Below are 24,817 nucleotides of genomic sequence, written 5' to 3' on the forward strand. Positions count from 1 at the left end.
TCTATTCTGACATATACATGGGAAATATATATCAACAGTAAAATGAATAAAATACTGTATTTTAACCCTCTGAGTACACAAGAAATTTTCCTTTTCCCTTGAAAAAATAAATCAAGGAAAAATCAACATAGATGATAAAAAAGTGTTTTAAAATGTATTAAATATAAAGTAACTATAGAATAAAATTAACCAAGGCTCTACAAACAATCTCTACAGGTGTTCTGGGTGTAGCAAAAAATATACTAAATAATATTCATTCAGCAAATTTATTACCTGACAGAGAGCCCCAGGAGTATGGTTAATACTATTTCTGCTCTTCCACCAGCTTGAAAATATACTACTCTTTAAAGGAGTAAAAAAAGAAAAATGTTGGAGATAAAATCATTGTGCTGGAGAGCTTATACTTAGTTTTAAACTTAAAACAAGTTATTTTCAAAATAAATTATTACCATTTATTATGTATCTACGACATGTGGAGCAAAAACTAAGTATTTTAAACATATTATATCTAATCCTTATTTCCAAAAGGAGGAATCTGAGGATCAGAAAGCTTATGTGATATAGTAGAAGGTTTGATAAACCTACAATCAGAAAGCTGCAGTAAAAAGAAATAGTTTTTAGCTTACCACTAAATAGAGGTTCAAATTTTAATATACTGGCTGTTAGAAAAAGAACTTCTCTTCTAAGAGACCATAGAGTTATGACCATAGAGACCTACGATTTTAGTTAATTAACAAAGATTATACTCAAGCAAGTTAGCCATTTTAATTTCTCTCATTTCTTCATCAACCGTTTTTCTTTTTCACTGGAGGGAAAGTGACTAAGTTTGAACAGGACTAGTATATTAAAACAGCTTTCCAATAAAACTCCCCATCATTTGACCTATCACAACTTCACTGAAATAAGAGATAAGCTATATATTTTAATGTCCATGAGCTTTTTGTTTGAGAACTATTAAACTACAGTGATATTCTTAAAGAGTATAGAATATGCCATATTCATATACTGATTTTGGCAGTATAACAAAGTTTAACTATATAACTGAGCTTAATAATAAACTCTGTTTGCTTGTTAAATTCATTCATCAGTTAAGTATTTACCTCTTCCATTTCATTACTCTTCCTCTTCCGAGCCTTGGAAATCTTAACCATCACAGGTAAGGTACACCCAGGGTGTTTCACTGCCATTTTGTTTGGCCGTAAAGGTGTAAATTGAATCTCTAACTCAGGTTTTGGAAATCGAGTAGTCTGATTATTTTCTGTTGATACTTCACAAGAGTCAAGGACTATAGATTCATTCTACAACAGAATTTAAAAAGAAAACAAATCTTATTTGCAGTATATGAATTCATAAATCACAAAGAATTTACTCTTAAATACTTATTAAAGACATTGAATTGGAAAAGATAAAAAGTGTGCTTTTGTCAAATTTGTTAGACAAGAACAGACAGACTGAGTTACCATCTACCCTCTCTAGGTTTATACATGGTATGTTAAAATTGAGGGAAACTTAGTATTTCCCAAACTTGTATGATCATAATAATTATCTAGAGAATTTGTTTAAAAGATTCTTGGCCTACCTCAAACCCACTAAGTCAGAACTCTCCCAGGAAAGTCTAGAATTTTTAATAAGCACCCAATTTATAGTAGATTGAAGTTTACTGCAAATTCTCGGCTACTCTTCCCACTGAGAGATGAAGTTTCATTCGCCTTCCTTGAATCTGGCGGGCCTCAATGACTTCAATGACCAATAGGATGTGCTAGAAGTACCCTCATGGATCTTCTGAGGCTCAACCATAAGAAGCCTTGTAACTTCAACCCTGTACTCTTGGAACACTAACTTACAAGACGTTCTCTCTCAATATGCCCCAACTCAGAAACTAGCCGCTGTACTGTGAGAAGCCCAAGTCACAAGGAGAAGCCACATATAGGTCCAGCTGAGCTCTCAGAATCAACTATCAGCCATATGATTAGGATTTAATCATTTTGGACTTTCAGTCCAGTGGAGCATAATGATTTCATGAAGGCAAAAAAAAAAATATGTACATCATAAACACAGACAATAATTTAGTGGTTACCAGAGGGTAAGGGGGTGGGGGGTGGGTGATGAAGGTAAAGGGGATCAAATATATGGTGATGGAAGGAGAACTGACTCTGGGTGGTGAACACACAATGGGATTTATAAACGATGTAATACAGAATTGTACACCTGAAATCTATGTAAATTTACTAACAATTGTCACCCCAATAAATTTAATAAAAAAAAAATGTACAAAATAGCCTAAAAACACCATTCTCTAAAACTGTGGAATATACAATAACTGCTGGAATTATTAATAGGAAATTTGAATCAGGACGTTTTAGGACAGCATATATAAATTTATAGAGAAAGAAATGTTCCAAATGTGATTACCTAGGCAATCAGAATTAATCTTGTTTACAGATCAACTTCAATCTTTTCTACAAATGATATGATTTATATTCGTCCCTAAGGTCAATGCTAATTATTTGAAACTACCAAAAACTATCAAAGAAAGGCCAAGAGAAAAGGAATGGCGCATGTTATGTCTCCAGATTAAAATGTCCTCTTCCTGTTCTCTGCTTGGTAAAATTCTATTCACCTTCAAGATCCACGATGATGTGATTTTTTCTAATCCACATCCACAACCACTCAGGCAAAACTCATGGTATTCCTCAATCAGTGTTTCTTCTTAGCACTTTCTTCCTACCACTTAGCCCATAAAGTAAGGTCAAACAAGGCAGTCATTTACATATCTGTCTTACTAAATAGATTCTTTACTCCTTGAGAATGGCGATCATGTATTATTTATGTTTGTATTCTTAGTATTTAGCAAGGTTCCCGACATGGATCCCAATAAATGCGTTAAAATTTTTTAAGGTAATTTTATCTTCAAAACTTTAAGTGACATAGAATTTTTATCTATTTCATAAGAAACCTATATTGAGAACCCTAAGCCCACTATATTCTATATTGAGAATCCTATGCCTCCTATAAATTAAGGAAATTCATTGTGAGTTATTGAGATGTGGTGAGTTATTAAATGGGTATGATTTCAAAAAAATACTATTTCACAGAATGCTAATTAAAGGGACCTCTTATGAGGGTAAATAATCATCTGTATTTTATCTTTTGTGGGATTTCGTATTTCTGACCAACAAGTTAATTTATATTAACAGATCTGTAGTTTGAGATCAATATCATTTTGAGAGGAGATGACTATTTGGAGAACTAATCTCCCAAAATAATATCTCTCCTCATAAGCCTCTAGTTTTCCTTCCCATAGCCAAGAGCACATATAGCTAATTGTGCAGCAAGGCACCTACAATTGATTAAATTATATTTGCATGTGTTATTTGGTAATTAATGGTCACTGGTAAAGAGGGTAAAGAAGTGGACTGTGTTACCAAACGCCCACCTCTACTTCATTCCTGGTAATTTCAAAACTTGTTGTTTGAGGTTCAGTTTCAACTCCGCCAGGATCTGTGGAACTCGTAAGTCTGGGTTTGATATTCTCCATGGTTTCTTTTTCCTAAAGTAAGGAAATATTAAAGCAATGAGTCACTATAACAGAAACTAAATTAAAATACTTCACAAAAAGAATATAAAATCAAGATTTGGGTGAATAGGGGAAGTAATCAAAGACTTCTTCAACACCCATGTAACTCTCTTTGCTCCTCTCTTTCATCCTCAGACTCGGGAAAGACTGGGCAACTCTCTAACCTCTTCTGAGACTAATATCAAGAGAATCTGAAAGATTACTTTCAACTGCCAAGGTGTTTTACATATATTCTCTCATTTTCTTTCGTTGCAACTCCGAGTTAGATATGCCAAAAATCATTATTCCTGGAGCTAATAGATGACTCAGTTGGATAGAGCACGAGCTCTCAACAACAATGTTGCCGGTTCAATTCCCCCACAGGATGGTGGGCTATGCTCCCTGCAGCTAAAACTGAAAACAGCGACTGGACTTGGAGCTGAGCTGTGTCCTCCACAACTAGATTGAAGGACAACAACTTGACTTGGAGCTGATGGGCCCTGGAAAAATACTCTGCTCCCCAATAAAAAACTGAAAGAAAAATCATTATTCCTATTTCCCAGATGACGAAAGAGAACCAGAGATGTCTATACTGAGTTGGAATTTGAATTTTGGTAACACAATTTTGAAAAACTAGAGGAGTCTTGGAAATGCAAGTAGAGCATTAGAGTAGAAAAGACCATATTGATAACTAAACCTTTTCCTGCTGCACATTGTTCATCCCACTTTCTCAGACATAGTGTATATGCTGTTTCTAAACCCTTATAGATCTATAAGGGATCTATAAAGAAATATCAGATTACATTTTTAGACTTGATAAACTTCAACGTGGGCCTTCTCATCAAAGGTCAAATATATCTAGTATGTCACCTATCCATTATCACCAAATAAGATTCTACTGAATCCATAATGGGGAGATAATAGCATGTATTGACTTTCACTGTGGTAGAAACTGTGCTGCTTTAAAAACGCTCGCAATTAATTTTCACAACTCTATTAGGAAGACATTATCTCTGAACCCATCAAAAGATAAACTCTGAGAACTCAAAATTGATGAAAAATATCCAAATAAATTTTTAAATTGATTCCTCTCTGATCTACTGAAACTTTTTTTAGCCTTTAAAAGTTAATCAAATAATTTTGAAAATTTTCTATGTTCAATTTTTAAAAAAGCATAGAAAGAACAAGATTCTACTGACTGTTTTAGAAGCCTCTGATGTGATCTTTTTTAACTGTTCAATTTCATTATCTTTCTGTAAGTTACTGGAGATCAGTGCTTTCAGCTGTGTTTCTAAAGCTGCAACCAGTTGATCCCGTTCTTCTCGCCACTTTTGAAGGTTACTATCTTTCTCTGCCAGCTGTGCTGTAAGTATTTCCTAATAACAGAACATGATAAAATAAATCTTGAAACATGCATCTAAGAATTATTTGAAATTTTATTATCAATAACAATAAATACAACTGTGAACAAGATTCAAAATAGATTACATAGTCAAGTCTAGATGTTTACTGTACTTGTAAAACAAAATACGTGCTTTTATATATATTTAATGTCCACATGCCCACCTCATTCCAAACATCAGCTTGTTGATTACTTCAATAAAAAATTATAGCCCTTAAATACCAGCATTTCCCCCAATATTTGGGAAACAAGAGGGTAAAATTACAGTGAAACAAATGATAAAAATAATAGGAACAACAGAGAAATGAAAATTTAAAAAACCCTTTTCAATGGGTTAACAAATCATGTGTGGGGATAGAGTCCCAGAGAGCAGTTTCCAGGCTCTCAGCCTCACGTTGAAAGGCGCTGGCTGGGTTATTAGATGGCCATCAGCTATTACCGGTTAGCCACCGGCCACTAATATAACTGCTGGGGCTACGCTAGGGGGTTGTTGGTTGGCAGAGAAGCGGACTGCGGATTGCAGCTACCAAGTGGGGTTGGGTGGTTGGCAGAGAAGCGGGCGGTGGACTGCGGATAGGAAGTGCAGTTAGCAAGCAGATTGTAGATTGCGGATCGTGTTGATCCTACTTCCTGTGTCTCGCCCAGCCACCACAGAGGCGGGTACAGGAAGACCCCGCTGGGGTACTGGCGGATGTTTGCTTTTGTGTCTCCACCAGTAGCCATCAAGAATATAGTGGTCTGACTCCCCTATCTATGGCTCCGTGGGTGTTCCTTTTTGGCCTCACCATGTCCTGCCTTCTTGTACGGGGAGCAGGAGCTGAGTCCCTGCATTATACCATGAAATAGCGCTTAATTAAAATATGTGTTAAGATCTACACATGAAAAACTATAAAAAAAAGCTGAAAGAAATTAAAAAAAACCACTTAAGTAAATGAAGATAAGCTGTTCAAGGATCAAAAGACTCAATATTGCTAAGATGTCAATTCTCCCCAAATAGATCTAGAGTTGTTAAAACTTTTTAACTTCCACAGCTCTAAGTCTTTTTTAAAAGAAAGGGTTTATTAGGCCATAGCTAGTTAAGAAAGACTGGTCATGGGGCATAAAGTCTGAACCAGCAGCAGCACTGCTTGGTGAAAAGACAGCCTGTCTGCAGTCCTAGAGTTGAGTGTTTTTATACGTCAAGGTGGGGGTGGGAGGTGGCTAGGCTGTTCTAAAAGGATTATACTACCTATGGACAAAGGGGGTGGGAAAAGCTGAAGTGGGCCCAGCTCTGGGACAAGCACAGAGTCAGCAAGGAAGCAGTGTTGGCTCCTGTAGATTAGCAATGGGAAGCAGATTGGAAAGTTCATGTGTAATTAAGAAACAGAGGCGCCTGGGGTCAAGATGGCAGAGGCTGGTGGAGTTCTAGGGCCATCTGGCTATTCTCTTTTGGATAACTGTGAAAAGAGCCACCTGGAAATTAATCCTAAATTCCAACAGATATACAGAAATGTGAGCAGTCTTCTGTCAGAGCTGGCCCACAGCTATTATTAACAGGCTATACCTGTTCTGTCTCTTTCACTCTCCGGTAGCTGTAATTTTAATTTAGAACATTTCAGAACTTTTTTCTTGTCAGAGTCAGGGAAATTTTAATCAACATCTGGGCAGGTGTGTAAGTGTGTGTGTGTGTGTGTGTGTGCGCGCGTAGAAATGGAAAAGCTGGCTCTAAAAGTTATATGGAAATGATCTGGGATGGTCAAAATTATTTTGAACATGAAAAACAAACTAGGAGCAACCTCACCCTGTCATTTTAAGCCTACTATAATAATCAAGACAGTGTGATATTGGTACAAGGATATAGATCAGTGGAATAGATGAAAGGGTCCACAGATGTATGGTCAACTGACATTCTACTACAATACCAAAGAAATTCAATGGAAGAAACGACAGTCTTTTCAACAAAGGGTGCTGGAACAAATGAAAAGCCAAATGAAAGAAAATAACCCCCGATCCTAATCTCAAACCATATATAAAAATTAATCCTTGGACAATTGATTTATGACAAAAGTTGCAGAGTAGTGAGAATAAAGGTTTTCAATAAATACTACCAAGAAAATTAGTAATCCACATTAAAAACAAAACAAACAAACAAAAAGCCTAGCCTTCACCCATGTCAGGGAGGTAAAATGTACCCTCTACCATTCAAGTTCTTCTCACTAGACTAATAATCAAATTAATACAAGACAGATAAGCAGGAGAGAAAAACCAATTAAAATTTATTAACATGCATTACCTCCTGCGTATGTGAGAGAGGCCCAGGAATACTAACTTGCCAAAATGGTGGAAGCCATCACCTTAAATACCTCCTTTCAGCTAAAGACAAAAGATGTTGGGGTGGAAAGTCAGTTTAGGGAGCTTACCAGGATAAACATAGTGAACAGGGTTAAGATTATCATGCAGATTTAAATCCTGCCTTTTCTTTCCATCCATAGAGAAAGCAGGCCAAGTACAGTGAGGAAAGCACCCTTACAAATGGAAATATCCCTCATAAATGTAAATGTGCTTTCACAAAGGGTAACTTCTACTTGGTTTCACAGCTTCTTCCAGGTCCGATGTTTCTTAAAACTGACAAGCCTAAAATAATCAATATCCCAAAGAGGTATATTTTGGGATAGCAACCTATGCTCCCCTTCACCCCATCTCACTCCAACACAAAAAGCATTTCTAGGATCTAAATATGAAAGATAAAACCCTGAACAGGAAATAAGAGAACATCTTCGTGTCCTTGGTTTCATTAAGGAAAAGATTGGGAAAAGGAACCAAAATAAGTTCAAGAACTTATTATATTCTTCATAAAGGTAATAAGAGTAAAAAAGTAACCCAGAGACTGAAAGAAGGTACTTGCAACACATTAAGGACCAAGGGCTCCTATCTAGAAAGTTTTATAAGCAACTCCTACACCAACAAGAAAAGGCTAGACAATCCACGAGAAAATGGGCAAAGGGTCGTGTTTAAGCAGAGCCAATGAACACATGAAACTATCTCCAACCTCATTAGTAATTAAGGAAAAGCATATCAAAGCCATAAAAAATGACTGACAACACCATATATTGGTGGGAATATATAGCAACTACAACACTAGTTGGAGCATACCTTGCTCCAACTACTTTTAAAGTCAGTTTGGCATTCTACTTGAGTTCCACATACGTCCATCCTATATCTAGCAGTTCTATTCTTAGCTAAATATGCAAAAGAAATACATGCACATGTGCACTAAGAGAAATGTGTACAATGTGTATAGAATTTATTGAGCAGCCCCAAATAGGAAATAATCTACATATCTTCAACATTAAAATGAATAGACTGTGGTACTGTGATACGCTGAAATAGTCAGCAATGGAAATGGACTAACTCCAGCTACATGCAACAACTTGATGATTTTCACAAACATAACTGAGTGCGAAAAGATCGGTACAAATGCATTGTGTATTATTTCCATTTTTACATAAAACTCAAAAATGGTCAAAACTAAAGCATTAAGCTAACACATTAAATGGTGAGTTATTACTATTGGGAAAGAAGTAGTGCCAGTAATGTCCTATTTCTTGAACTGGGTGATAGTTAAGTGGGTGTGGGCTTTACAATAATTCGCTGAACTATGTTTGTTTTGTTAACTTACTGTTATATATTACAATTTTAAAAGTTTAAAGATCGACAACTTATTTCTTAAATATGGCAGACACAGATAACGCAGGTAGGATTGTAAAGAAATATACGGGGGAAAGGAGATAGCTAGCTATCTCTAGGATTAAAAACTCAAAGCACCTTTACTTGCTGACCATAAGGGACCACTGACTAGGAAAAGAAAAGTGACCCTATTCCTGGAATGAAATTGGACTGACTGACAGCCAACACTTCTGGTTTCACCTCTTTCATCTTACTATTGCCCAGAGCAGTTTGTTGGGCGTGGGACAAGCACAGAGAACCCAGCAAGAACCTCTCCTGTTAAGATTGATGCAGCGTCAGAATTCCACTCAACCCAAAACTTCATGAAAGTACACTTCCAGTCAAGTGTAGTTGGCACATGTAATGAAACATACTGCCATCTTGGAGCTAGAGTAATGACAAATATTAATCTCATATGATTTGGCATATGACAGAAAAAGAGTCAAGATACTAAGGAAACATGACAAATAAATGTGTAGTATCCTGGATTAGATCCTAGACAGAAAAAAACACTATTGGGAAAACGGGTGAAATTCTAATGTGGTGCATAATTTAGCTAACTGTACTATAATATTTATTTGTTGGTTTTGATCACTGTGCTGCTCTTATGTAAGATGCTAGGCTAGCATCAGAAGTTGGGTGATGAGTATGCAAGAACTCTATTAGTTTTGTAACTTTTCTGTAAATAAAATGATTTCAAAATAAAAAGGTAAAATGTTTTTAAAAGTCAGTGGGAAAATTATTGTTAACTTACTGAAAATTAGCATTTCTGTTTTCAATATCAAGTTTGGTTGTTATCAGTAAAATTCTTTCAGAAACAAAGGCAATACCAACAGATGACAATGCGATACTGCCAAGTTACTACCGTGTTTCCCCAAAAATAAGACCTAGCCAGATATCAGCTCTAGTGAGTCTTTTGGAGCAAAAATTAATATAAGCCCATTCTTATTTTACTATAAGACCTGGTCTTATATAAGACCAGATATAATATAATATAATATAATATAATATAATATAATATAATATAATATAATATAATACCGGGTCTTATATTAATTTATGCTCCAAAAGACGCATTAGAGCTGATGGTCCGGCTATGTCTTATTTTTGGGAAAACATGGTATTGTTGTAAACAGAGAACTAGTTTTTCATTAAAAGATAATGTTAATGTGCTGCTCAATAGTTTTCCTAGGATCAATGATGCCTTTTAACTTCTTTTTTCTGATTGGCAACACTGGGTATCAGACTAATTTGTCAGTTAAAACAGGAAGAAATAAAATAAGCTATGATAGAATTGCTGAAGGACACAAAGCTAGTTGATGTAAAACTAAAGGTTATTTCTGCCTATAGTCTTCTAGAAACCATTTAGTTGACTTTAAAAAAAAAGTCCTGATAAAACTGGCATATGAAGTAAAATATACACACCATGTTAGTAGAATCTGCAGTTCAAAATGCAAAAAAATTTTTACAATACAGTAGGGATAAACCTGTGGGAACCAAAAGGAAGAGACTTTTAAGTTCTGTATCTAGACAGAAATGCAATTAGGTATCTTCCCAACTTGCTTAATACATTGAAAAAAGTTAAAATAAGAACATAAGTGAACTACAAGATGTATTGGGACAGAAGAGTCTTCTTATTGTCAACGAAAGAATGTCTAAACCTATAGAAAAGTTTTATAAGAGTTTGTTTGAGCTGAATTTTTGAGAACATGTCTGAAGCAAGATCTCAAAGGATTGAGGAAATGAGAATGGCAGTTTTGCAGTTCCTTTTTATGCATTAGAATCAAGGAGAAAACACAGGTACATGGTACCTGTACAGGTACAGGTACATCCATTGGTGGTAGATTAAGGGAGAGGGAGGAAGCAAAGAGGAAATCTCTAGGATTGGACAAAAAACATGAGAAACATACTTCTCTTACACTGGAATGTACAGGATAGTTAATAGTTAACATTTACAGCACACTGAGGTGGTTTAAGGGGAACAAGGTAACAATGAAGGCTTCTGTGGTCTTATGCTCTGGTGCCTGCAATTGTGCCTTACAGGGGTCTAGGAAAGAAAATTACTAACATTTCAGAGGTATGTTATCCTAGATGCATAAGAACAATGGACAGGGTTCACTTAGGGTGAAGACCTTAGCTAAGAAAACTGTAGGCCTGGGAAGTGACTACCCGCCATGACCTGCCCCATTAGGAATCTGTGATCAGACCATCCTGTGTGGTTACTTTTGGTCACTGAGCTTGTCAGAGCTGCCATGTGGCCCCATGAGCTTGTCCCCTTTACATTCACAATACAAACAGAAAATCTGCTTTTAAAAAAGAAAAGCAGTCAACCACATTATAGATTGATAAGGATCCCAGAAATAAATTTAACAAAGCAAAAAAAGCAGGTGAAATACATCAAAGAGTAAGTATAATTGATACCAACCACTTCGGTTTGTTGCTTTAAACAACGCTCTCTGTCTTCAGCATATTTTTTCATCTCTTTGTTTCGTAGATTCTCAGCTTCTTTCGCTTGAGTGATCAGCATCATTTTTTCATCTAACCATTTCTTTTTATCAGATTTGTATTTCTGTTCAGATTCCTATATACATATATAAGAAGTACAAATAACTATCACATTTAAGTAGTCAATCTATTTTTATAACATTTTCATATACTCCATTACTTTTTACCTTTTCAAAAACTTAAAAGTGATTTTCTTTAAACAATGACAATATCAGTTTATTTCAGATTACAAAATGAACATGGCTGGTTTGCTTTCCTAAACAGTATTTTCTTTATAAACTTTATTTTGCTATGGAATCCATTCTTTAAGATTTTCCATCATCAGTGAGTATAAGAAAAAAGAAATTTCTGCAAGTTACAGAGACCCAAGTCTTCCTAAATGTCAGAAAAAAAAGACATGGTTTCTGATAGTCATTTCTAATTGTATGGTTCCAAAAACAAAATATTCCTGGGTATACATACAGAATGCCAAATAAAGAATAACTTGTTCAACAGGACAAATATTCATTAGAACAGCTGGACAGAGACTACAGTTAATCAGAAATTTTCAAGGTGGCTTCCATAGATATATTCCACTGTTTTAAAAACTTCTAAAACCACTGTACTTGATGAACCATGTCAATACATTCCAGGACTACAAAGGTTATCATCTAAGATGTGCAATTGTATCAGTGAGGACAATACAAAACATATCAATGTCCTTAATATGAACATTTTCAATATAGTTAATGTATTTTTTTCATAATGAATGGAGTATTTACTTTGCTCTAGCTGCTTTTGGGTTTTCACTACAGAAAGGGTAAATTCTAGAATATATACTTAACAGTTATAAAAGAAAGTAACTAATTTTTTGTGTTTGTTCAGTATCTGATTACATACAGCCTGAATTTAAGAAAATAATTTAGATGCAGCTAACTTTTCAAAACCTTTATGTTTTCTTCTATCTCAAATCCAGTTATGAATTCAACTTTTAATGCACAAAATTTTAAGTAGTATTTAGTACATTCCATTAAAAAATAATTTTCCCCATATGCTGTATTCTATACATAGTATATTCAAGTTGAACATGAAAAATAATATAAACACAAAATGGAGTATCTTCTATATAGTATGGTTTCAAATATATTCCAGTGTCCAGATATATAACTGTATTCTTTTCCAACTTAATGATTACATTGCAAAAATTTACAATAATCAAAATAATTTTTCTAAGTCATCTTTTCCACAGCAGTATTTGATGAGGAAGATGTTTAAGGAGTAGAAAAATAGGTACAAAGACATAAGACGTGGTGATTTAAGTACTAAATATATAAATTACAAAATTGAAGACTAGACCGCTGTATTTTCATTGGCAATTGTAGTTTACATCTTGGGAATTTCCTCCCCATGTCATTTCAATGTATACTGAAAAACAGTAATATATTAACACTTCCTAGGAATTATTTTAGCCATATCTAAATTAATTATATTTACTGAATTTTCCTCTCACGAGAAATATAGTGAGTATACAGACATACATACATACATACATATAAACATACATAAAATCATACCTGAAACTCATCTTGTAGCTTACTGAGCTTTTTACTAAGTATGTCTGTGTTATCTTCAAGTTCTTTACTTGACCTTTGATTACTTTTGGTTTCCAAATCTTTGCATTTTTCCTTCAATTTTTCCAATTCTGATTTGAAAATACAAAATTATTTTTAAAAGCACATGGCAAAGTTATACCATTTAGAGATATATGTGGCATAGGATACAGACAAGAATCAGCAGAGCCCAGAAGAACACAGACCAAGACAAAACGAAGACTATACTAGGAGCTGCACTTTTAAGAGTCTCACCAAATTCTTAGAGTAAAGGATCTACAAGGACCTCTAGGGAACCCACTGAATAGTGTTCAAAGTATACAGTATAAATGTATTTCAAGTATTAATTTTATAGAAAACAATGTAGTTCTCAAAAATAAAAGAAAAACTGATGGTATTCTGAAAGATGGAATCAGAGTATTTATTGAGATAAACATACAAGTTGATACTAAATGCTAGTCAGAGATTAAAACTCAGTTGAAGGTTTATTCTTAAAGTCTGGGGAACACTGCCAGTTATCCCGTTATTATGAACATGCCCTTATTCCTTCTTTACTATATACAATTTTACATAGATAAAACAATTTTTATCACATTAGAAAATGGCAAGTGACAGGACATTTCCAAAACACAACTACTTTGTCATTATAAATTATAAATACTACACTGCTTTAAAAGGAAAGAAATCTAGAAAAATCGGAAAACAAAACGGAAGCATATGTCTTGAGACATTTAAGCAATCTTGTTTTACCTGCGGCTAGTCTTTCAGCTTCCTCCAATTTAGCTTCGAGTACTTGATCTTGTTCTATCTGAGTTTGCTCTTGTTCTTCCAGTGTCATTCGCATGTCTTTAATTATTTTTTCTTTAACATTTAGATCTAAAAATGTGGGGTGGACATTTTAGATATTACTAACATCTACATCCAGATATCCAATTTTTCTTGAGTTCTTCTAAAATTAAAATACACTTTTATTAACTAGGAGTTCCATATAGACAGAAAGTTTGTCTTGCTCACTGCTATCTCCTCAATGCTAGAAGAGCACTGGTGTGCATGAAACACCAAATAAATATCTGATGTACAGATGGATGCTTGGATGATTTGAAGAATGAATGAAATCATTTCAGACAAAATTAACAAAATTTTATTATATTAAACTATTAATACTTATTAATAAGCACAAATCTTGAGATTCAGGGAGAAAAACATTATTTGGCAAAACATTTATTTTTAGTGTTAATATTCTCAAACCAAAATGTTTACCTCCTAAAAACAATAAAGGCTCAATCCCAATATGACTTATGTTTTTAAATCTCAACTAATTATTTTTTATGGAAAAAAAATTTCAAACCGAACATTTATTTCTGATGTTTTTAAAACCAGCTCTTTCTTCAGGAAATGACTGCTCAACTACCCTTCCCAAAATTGTTCCCAGCCCTTGAAAAATAACAGTAATGACTTATAAACAATTTTACTTTAATCTTGTATGCTAGAAAGACTTATAGAGGAAAGATTACTTTGTTGCCTCCAGTGATGCCCACATAGTACAGAGTTCATTTCAGATACCTCTTACCAAAACTATTACTGATGTCAGCAGTGATAAACCTATAAATGCATATAACTCAACCTCATGTCACTAAAAGTGACATAAAAAATGACAAAATATCAGAAGATGGCTCCCTCAAAGTGCACATAAAGCAAGCTTGAAATAAATAAAACAGTAAGAAAAAAATTACGAGTGATTTTCAGTATATTGCTCCATTGCTGTAAGCTGGCCAGGTGTGCTAATAAAATAGAATTCCTCCTACGATTAAAGGAGTTTTAGTATTATCACATTAGGTTGGTGCAGAAGTGATTGAGGTTTAAAAGGTTAAAAATAATTATGCAAACCGCAATTACTTTTGCACCAACCTAATATAATCTCTTCTGTCAAAAAGCATGATTTTGGGGGCGGCTGATCACTCAGTGGTTAGAGTGCAGTGCTCATAACACTAAGATTGCTGGTTCAATTCCTACAGGGACCAGGGAGCTGCGCCCTCCACAACTAGATTGAAAACAAAGACTCCACAACTATATTGAAAACAACGACTTAACCTGGAGCTGAGCTGTGCCCCCCACCAACTAGACTGAAAACAACGACTTGACATGGGGCTGATGAGTCCTGGAAAAACACACTGTTCCCCAATATTCCCCAATTAAAATTTTTTTTAAAAAAAGCATGATTTGCAAACATTTATATTATAATTAATTAATTATAAGTTTACTCAAAGAATCCCTTTCCTCTTCTACTCTATATTTTGCACTACACTAAAGGACTAGTACTAAAGAGTTTAAGTATCTAATTATCAATTAGGAAAGTCTCAGGACACCAACAACCTCACCAATGGCTATCCAGTTATTATTTGAAAGGCAACAGCAGTAAAAGAAAAAAGAGAATTACTTTATCAGTCACTGTCTCCAATGATTTACGTTTTATTTCAGGAAAGAATCCAGAAATATGCAACAAACAAACCAGAAAATAAAGCATCATAAAGACAACTATTAAGTTAGATATCTAATCACAGCCAATTAAATGACTGTCAAATGAACAAGCAACCAAGTACTCAACATTCAGGGCAGAGGATTACTGGGAGTTAATAATGTCCTGGGGAGGATCCAAGGAAGAAAGGCTTAAGCATAACATTTGAGAAAAGGTAGGAAGAGGAAAGAAGAAACATAATACAAGCTAGGGACAAAAATGACACATAAATGTCACAGAAAACCCCTGACTAGAAATACTAGCATAATGATGGTTCAAATTTATTTCAGAATACCAGTACACCAGATACGTACAAAACAAGTACAAAAGTTTAAAACCATGTGATACCGTGTTTCACTTATTACGCTGGCAATAAGTTTAAAGTTTGGTAGCAACTAATATTGGCAAAAAGTGGGGAAATAGGCCCTTCATATACTATTACTCTAAATATAAACTGGTACCACTTCAGGGATCAGAATAGCAATATTCATCAAAATCTCAAATATACATCATTTGCGCCAACAATTGCTAGAAATTTCCTCTACAACTATATTTATATGTGTACACAAAGACTCTGGTACAAAAATATTCATGATAATGTCTATAATAAAAAAAATAATGTCTGAAATAAAAAAAAGTTTTTTCACAAAAAGAGGTCATATTACCAGAATAGATTATAAAATGTTATTTTCTTAGATATGATATTGTGATTATGTAAGACAATGTCTTTACCTTACAAATTTCATAATAAACTATTTATGCATAAAGTATCATTGATGCATGTAAATACGTTTCAAGTTGCTCAGTTTAATATATGCATGTATATATGAGAGAGAGAGATGCAAATATAGCAAAATATTAAAAAATGACTAATAAACAGCATTCAGGTGTTCTTTATATTGACCTTCTGACTTCTTTGGAAATGTTTATTTTTTAATTAAAATTTGCGAAAATTTGGAAAGTTGGAATCATTACCCCAACTTTACAAGCAACCAAAATTAGCAGGTAATATTTCCTTTATTGAACTTTGAAATTGTATTTCATTTATAAGCAACATCACGTCTTTGGTCAAAGGAAGAACTCTATTCCTTGCAACAGTGTTCTCTTCTGTGCATATTATAATCAATTTTATCTATAGCCTAATCAATTTTGTCACAGTACTTAAGGCTTTAAGAGATTTTTTTTCTCACACTGAAAAAAAAAGAGGTCATATTAAATAAATTGACATATTGATATTAATAAAATGGAATACTATGTAACCTTTAAAAAGAAAGAGTTTTAGTAAAAAGGAAAGGAAAAAGAAAATAGATCTACGTATGGCTATATGGTATGGTTTCTTGAAATTTCCCAAATCTACAGAAACTCACTGTTTTAGTGATTTCTTCTTGGGTCTTTGTCTTGAAATCATACATTTCCAAAGGAAATTATGTTTTTTATTTGGATTCTTTATTATAGGAATAGGGGCAAAATGGAGCAGGGCAAGATAAGGGAACAAAATAAATTATGCTGGATGGAACAGAAAAGTTACACAATAACAGATTATAGAAAGTCCGGATGGATGGAATGTCAAGTTTGAGGGTGAATGTTTATTTTGTGGGCAATAGGAAATGATTGAAAACTTTTAATAGGAAAATGACACATAGTTTTAGAAAAATTTAATCTAACTGTTTGGCAATACAAGAGAGTGAGTTTGACATAAGGCCTGGCAGAGATAGGACAAATATGCAGAGTCACTAAGAAAAAGTAACAGAATTTAGGTACTAGATCTGAGGGTGAGGGGAAGTGATATCACTTAAAGTAGAAACCAGGGGTGGGCAAACATTTTCTGTGAAGGGTCAGATAGTAACTATTTCAAGGTCTGTCACAACTATTTACCTCTGCCACTATAATGTGAAAGCAGCCACAGACAATACAAAAGAGAGTAAGTTCCAATAAAACTTTATTTACATATTTAGGCAGTGAGCTGGATTTAGTCAGAGGGCTGCCATTTGCTAACCCCTGGTCCATACATTGGAAACAGTAATAGAAATAAAGATACGAAAGTTAAGATAGTTTGGGCAGAAAGAGACATTCAGTTTCAGAATTTAGTAAGAATACAAAACTACTCAGCATAAGAAAACTATATAGGCCAATATCCCTCGTGAATATAGATGCAAAACCTCAACAAAATACTAGAAAACTGAATCCAGCAACATATAACCAGCATTATACACCATGACCAAATGGAATTCATCCCAGGAATGCAAATTTGGTTCAACATATGAAAATCAATCACTGCAACACACAGTATTAATAGAATAAAGAATAAAACCACATGATCATCTCAACAGATGCAGAAGAAAGCATCTGACAAAATCCAACACCCTTTCATGATAAAAATACTCAACAAACTAAGAACAGAAGGGAATTAATTTCTTCAACCTGATAAAAGGCATCTACAAAACCCCATATACCTAACATTATACATACTGGTGAGAGAATAACAATTTCCCCTAATATCAGAAACAAGACAAGAAGGTCCCCTTTCACCAATTCTATTCAACATTGTTTGGAGGTTTCACCAGGAAATTAGGCAAGAATGAGAAATAAAAGGCAAACAGAATGGAAAGGGAGAACTAAAACTATCTCTATTTGTAGAAAATCCCAAGGAATCCACACACACACAAAAAGAAAACCTTATTAGAGCTCATAAACTAGTTCAGCAAAGTCGCAAGATACAAGATCAATATAATCAAACCAATTCTATTTTTATTTATCAGTGATGAATAATCCAAAAATGGTATTAAAGAAGTAATTCCATTTTCAAAAGCACTACAAAAATAATATACTTTGAAATAAACAAAAGATGTGCAAAACTTACACACTGAAAAGAATTATGCAAGATCTAGCTAAATGAAACGATCTCCCACGTTCATGATTAATATTGTTAGGTTGGCAATTTCCCCAAATAGGTCCTCAGATTAACACAATCCCCATCAAAATTCCAGCTGGCTCATTTGCAGAAACTGACAAGTTGATCCAAAAATTCATGTTGAAATGCGAGGAACCCAAAATAGTCAAAACAATCTGGCAAAAGAAAAACAAAAGTGGGAGAATTCCCACATCGCATTTCAAACTTATATAAAGCCACAGTAACAATACAGTGTGTCACCAGCATAAGGACAGACATACAGATCAATGAAACAAAACTGAGAGTTCAGAAATAAACTCTTGCATTCATGGTCAACTGATTTTCTACAAAGGTGCAAAGATAATGCAATGGAGGAACTAATAGTCTTTTCAATAAATGGTGCTGGGACAACTGGTTCTCCATATGCTTTAAAGAATTAAGGTAGACACTTACGTCCCACAATATACAAAGTTAAATGGATTAACTCAAAATGGATCAAAGACCTAAATATAAGAGCTAAAACTGTAAGACCATAGAATAAAATCTAGAGGTCTTTGGAATAGGCAACAGTTTCTTAAACATGACACCTAAAGCACAAGCAATCAAAACAAAATAGGTAAAATGGACTGCATCAAAATTAAAAATTTTAACACATCAAAGGGCACTATCAAAGAACAGGAGAAAATATGTACAAATCATTTATCTGATAAGGGTCTAGTATCCATAATATATAACCTTTATAACTCCATAATAAAAAGACAAATAACCCTGTTTTCAAATGGGCAAAGGACTTAACAGACATTTCTCCAAAGATATACAAATGGCCAAGAGCTGAAGACTAGACTACATCATTAGTCATTAGGGAAATGCAAATCAATACCACAATTACATACTACTTTATACTCACCAGAATGTTAGGTTAAATAGAGTTCCCCCAAAATTCCTGTCCACCCACTATGAATATAACCTTATTTGGAAATAGGGTTTTTGCAGATGTAATCAAGTTAAGCATCAAGTCCTACTGGATGAGGGTGGGCCCTAAGTCCAACATGACTAGTGTTCTTATAAGAAGAGAGACATATGGACAGACACATATTAAGGAAAAGATACCGATACAGACACAGCCAGAGGAAAGATGGCCATGTTTAAAAAGAGGCAGATAGGAGTTATGCTGACACAAACCAAGGAATACAAAGCACTGCCGTCCACCACTAGAAGCTGGAAAAGATGAGTAAAAATTCTTCCCTAGAACCTTCAAACGGAGGCTATCAATATCTTTATTTTGGATTTCTGTCTCTCTGGACTGTGAGAGAATAAATTTCTAGCCAGTTTGTGGTACTGTTACACCAGTCCTTGGAAACTAATAAAGATAGCTATAACTTTAAAACTGAAAAAATAACAAGTGTTGGTAACAATGTGGAGAAAGTGGAGCCCTCATCAAATGCTGGTAGGAATAGCCACTGTAGAAAAATTGGACAGTTCCTCAAAAAGTTAAACACAAGAGAGTTACCATATGACCCAGTAGTAGTTCCATTCCTAAACAGATAACGCCAAGAGAATTGAAAACATATATTCACCAAACCAAAAACCTGTACACAAATATTCATTTAAGTCAAAAATTGGAAACAATCCAAATATCCATGAAGTGACATATAAAGCGTGGTCTATCCATACAGCAAAATATTAATTGGTCATAAAAAAGAATGAAGTGCTGACACATGCTACAATATAGATGAAACTTGAACACGCTAAGTGAAAGAAGTTAGAAACAAAAGGCCATATATTGTATGAATTCACTTGCATGAAATGTCTACAATAGGCAAATCCGTAGAGACAGAAAGCAGACTGGTGGTTGACAGAGACTGGCTAATGGGTACAGAGCTTCTTTTTGGGGTGATGAAAATGTTCTCGAATTAGATAGTGGGATCGATTGTACAACCTTGTGAATATACTAAAAGCCACCAAAATGTATACTTCTAAAGGGTAAATTTTATGGTACATATTATTATATCTCAATTTTTTTGAAAAAAATGTACTAAGATAGCTAAGTGAATGGCATTCAGTATTTAAACAGAAATGTAGAAGTCAGGGAAAGTTTCAAGAAATGAAAATGCAATTTTCTTTTAAGGGGTGAGTGACAGGAAAGAGAGGAATCAGCATAGTTTTATGAACATGAATATGTATATACCATCTACAAAGGTATTTTTATAACATTTCAAATAAAAAATAAATACAATTTAAGTTTAAAAAGCATAATTCAGCACATACAACTTGAACCTAAAATATTAGATGGTTCTTTAAAACTTTATAAAACTCATTTTTAAATTTTAAAGATATTTTACTTGAGGTATATTCTTTACATGATTTTGTCTAAAACTCTATTCCATTTATTGTGACCTATGCAACTTTGGCTGTCTTTATTTTTCACAAAATACTGGTCATTATCTACCTTTAACTGAATATTTCTTAATGTTTTATTTTTCCAAGAACAAACTTTACATTGATAAATTACTCATCAGAATTAACACTTTTCTCTTTTGACAAAATTACAGCATATGTTACCTTAGAATTTTCAAAGGAAAATGCTAAAGCAATTGTATTACATCTAAATATTTTGCCAGTCATTTTAGTACTAGAAGTAGAGGTTTGTTCCTGACCTTTGCATACTTTCTCATATTGCTGTATAGCTTCTTCCACTTTCTGATTACTTAACTGCTCCTGTAAAATGAAAGAACACGAATTAAGTGCAAATGTAACAAACACAATATTTAATGGTGGGACTTGAAAACACGGTTCGATATTAGGTTTGAAATCCGTCTTCCACTAGGCTGACTACTAGTCTCAAGCTTCCAAGTTTCTTTCACCTTGGAGACAAGGGCAGCGTGAAAGCATAGTAAGAAAATAATAATAATAATAACTTTATACCTTTAACCTACCTCAAAGTTACTGCCCAGTGGTTTTACTTAACATTTTAAGCTACTGTGTTCTCTTACATACCACAAAAAGCAAAAACAGGGAAATGTAGGTTTTTATGTATTTAACAGAAGAGCAACAAGACAAATCATTTTTAAAGCTCTCTATCAGTAAATTCCAAATGCAGAAAATTAGGGCCATCCACCCCTCTAGGTATAAAGTAATGGAAGGTTTGAAAAGTAATCAGAGCCATAAGAGGCAAGATTAAATTATGGGCACTGGAAACTCTCCAATTCTAGTTTTACCTGTCAGGCAATCCAACCTCATTCCTTATCTGTTATAACTTCAGCACTATCTCCTCATTTTGTAAATCTTAGAATCATTACAGACCTGGAAATCTCTGAACCCTATTATGAAAATACAGACTGCTTTATTAGGATTATATTCAGTTAGAAATTTAAATCACAAGTTTACACCTGAATATTCATTAGTTTACTTCATTGAAAAGCAACATGCAAATAAAACAACTTTTCTTTTATTGCTGCATCCAATTAATTGGTGTCAAGTAAAATATAACCATTTATAAAGGGATTTTGCTTAAGTGTCTTTTCAAAAAATATTTTTTACAAGACCTGAGCTTTATTTTCTTTTTCCTTTTTGTTTTGAAATAATTTTAGATTTTTAAAAGAGTTGCAAAGATAGCAGATTTCCTATATAACTAACCTACTTCCTCTAATGTTAACCATCTTCTATTACCATGGTATATTTATTTAAAAACCAAAACATTGGACAGAAAAATAAGCAGTTGAGTCTCAAAGCTGTTATTTAGAACATGCAAACAATCATTTTTGTATGGAAAAAAAATTCACATCTGTATTATTAAAACTATTAACACTACAGACTTTAATTGAATTTCACTAGTTTCTCCACTGATGTCCTTTTTTCAGTTCTAGGATCCCCTACGGAATACAAACACTGCATTTAGTCATCACATCTCCTTACTCTCCAATCTGTGACAGTTACTCAGTAACTTTTCTTTAATGACCTTGACACTTTCTGTGAATCGTGTATTTTGTAAGGACATCCTCAGTTTGGGTTTGTGTGATGTTTTTTCACGATCAGACTGAGGTAATGGATTTGGGGGAAGAACGGCACAGAAAAGATATGCCTTTCCTGTCAATCAGGAAATACATGACTTACCAGTGGTGACGCTATTCTTGAACACTTGGTTAAGGTGGTATCTGCCAGGTTTCTCCCTGTAAAGTTATTGTTTTTTCCTTTCCACGCTTTCTTTACTAAAAGCAAATCACTATGGCCTTAACTTTCAAAACAAAACTGTTACCTTGAGTTGCTGAATAGTTCGCTGTTTCATATCTATTTCCTGAGAACACTGGTTTTTCTTTTTCTCCAGTTCATTAAATTTAATCCTCAGTAATTTCTCCTCATCACGCATTACAGACACCTACAAAGTAATGTTTATAAAACAAATTAAGTATTTTTTTAAAAATACTGTTTGCTTTTTGTTGTTTAAAATTCATGGCTACTGGTTCAAACATTCATGTCCTTAAAAACCCATTAGAAAAATTACATATTCTAACATACTACATGATACAGCTTCAAATTATCAGAATACATATAAAGAAACCATTTTCTTTACATGCATTTTAAGACTATAAAACTGTAAATGCTCCCAAAAAAGAATCAACATAGCACCTTGCAATGCAACAGCAAAATCATCATGGAAAAATCAACAGAGACATTCTAGGGAAAAAATACTGGCTCACATCTCCAAGGTTTATTGAGCAGTGTGATCCAGTAATACAACAAACAAAAAATACATTAAAAACTCGTAACGGCAGGTACAGGATGAAAATGCAACAATTATGTGATCAAAAGGTACCCATGCAAGAGAAGTTCAACTGATTTTTGGTACCTAATTCTATAAAACTGTTAAAGAAATCAAAAACACTATGAACTAGCATGAAAATCTTCAAGCAAAAGGTAAAAGAGAGAGAAACAAAGGTAATTTATGTACATCTTTAAGCCAATTTCCATCATGCCAATCCTAGAGATCTCAAATATTGAAAGTAACTAATTTTAAAAAGCTCCCACCCTCATAAAAAGAAGAGATGCCATAATAATGGCTTTTTTGTGGTTTGATTTCGAGGGATTTTTCACATTCCTACTTAGGCTTTGTATATGTTCCAAATACACTACAATAAATACATGATTTTTATAATCATATATCAATATTTGCTTTTATCTGATTATTTTGTTTAAAATATGGGACGTCCAGTAATAAACACAATTCTCATCGATTTAATAAACTGTCAGCCAATAATAAGAGACTGTGTTACCTCAAGATGCACATAGGACTGCCTCAGCTTCCATCCTGGCTCTACCACTTACTAGCTAAGTGAACTTGGACAAGTTCTCTCTCTCAGTGAGTTTTCCTTATCTATACAATGGAAGTTCAAAACAGTGTCTACCCCTAATATTTGAGAATTAAATGAAATGATATATGCAGACTTAGAATAAGTATTATTATTATTACCATTAGCAGCAACATTGGCACTTAACATTGTTTATTTTGAGAAATAGAAAACATTCTTAATACCATCATTAGAGTACCATTACATTGGCATCTATACAGTAAAACATTACTTAAAAAGAGACACCTCTATAAATAATGGTAAGAAAAAAAATCTTAAAAACAGAATAAATTGAAAAGCAATATTTATATAAAGTAGATGATCCCATTTACAAAAGTGAAAAAGTGAAAACATAACAGTACATATAATAATTATTTATACATATATTATGTCAAATACATACAAAATGATCTAGAAGAACACATGGACTGTGTATGTAGAAAGAAGAGAAATAAGATTGGGGAGAGGGATTTCACACGTATCTTCTTAAAAAATATTTACTAATAATATATTACAATAAAAAGTTTTAATTGGAAAAAGTAGCTGTTTTTTAAGATCTGAGTAATGAGCGTCATGTAAACACAAGTCATTACACCACGCTTGATAATGCTTCCTGATAATCATGTACTCAGAAATAGTATCTTAAGCCAGGAGGTTACCTGCTTAGGAAGCAAAACTTCGAAGTGGTCAGAGTGACAAACAAGTGCTTTTCCAAATTACGCCACACAGCTTTAAACTTGCTGGTTTGACTAAAAATTCTCCTACTGCCAGTTTAGGTCACCTTCACTGCCTTACATTTCTAATCTAATCTACCTTTGAAATATTGGTCACATGGCTGGAAACTTTCTGTGTACAATTTTCAAAAACACAAGTTTGTGTATTATTCGTGATGGTGTTGTTTGCGTTTTTCTTGCACTAAAAACTTTATTACATTTCCCTTAGTATGAATGCATACATATTCATTATAAGAAATTAATACATGCAAAGAACAGAGCTTTAAAAAGAATTGCCTATAATGCCATTACCTAAGATAATCAAAACACATAATTATAATTTTGATATAGTTCCTTGCAGTCTATATTATACAAATTGTTCAGTTTTAATCCTACTATGTAGATAAAAATTAAGTGCAGTTTTTATTACTTAACATTATAACACAAGAATCTCCCCATGTTATCATAAAAACTTAGCACTTAATTACTGTACTTAAATCAGAAGCCTGCTAAATATATTGACAATGAATCTGGGAACTTAACCACTAAAAAAAGCAATGGGAAACGCAATTTACATATCTCTACACATCATTATAA

The 24,817-nt window shown here is 33.7% G+C and overlaps 1 protein-coding gene across 1 annotated transcript in view; it reads right to left on the minus strand.

Annotated features, from left to right (window-relative positions):
- KIF20B (kinesin family member 20B) overlaps positions 1-24,817 on the minus strand; it is a 71,455-nt gene that overhangs the window by 6,798 nt on the left and 39,840 nt on the right. Inside the window, exons 23-31 of the mRNA XM_081074579.1 lie at positions 22,418-22,537; positions 20,820-20,880; positions 13,508-13,633; positions 12,722-12,849; positions 11,089-11,244; positions 4,756-4,932; positions 3,437-3,550; positions 1,101-1,298; positions 274-342 (exon numbers count right to left, since the gene is read on the minus strand). Coding sequence (XP_080930705.1) covers positions 274-342; positions 1,101-1,298; positions 3,437-3,550; positions 4,756-4,932; positions 11,089-11,244; positions 12,722-12,849; positions 13,508-13,633; positions 20,820-20,880; positions 22,418-22,537 — 1,149 coding nt within the window. The remainder of the gene's footprint in view (positions 1-273; positions 343-1,100; positions 1,299-3,436; positions 3,551-4,755; positions 4,933-11,088; positions 11,245-12,721; positions 12,850-13,507; positions 13,634-20,819; positions 20,881-22,417; positions 22,538-24,817) is intronic.

The sequence above is a fragment of the Rhinolophus hipposideros genome (assembly GCF_964194185.1).
Source record: "Rhinolophus hipposideros genome assembly, chromosome: 15".
Taxonomy (NCBI): Eukaryota; Metazoa; Chordata; class Mammalia; order Chiroptera; family Rhinolophidae; genus Rhinolophus; species Rhinolophus hipposideros.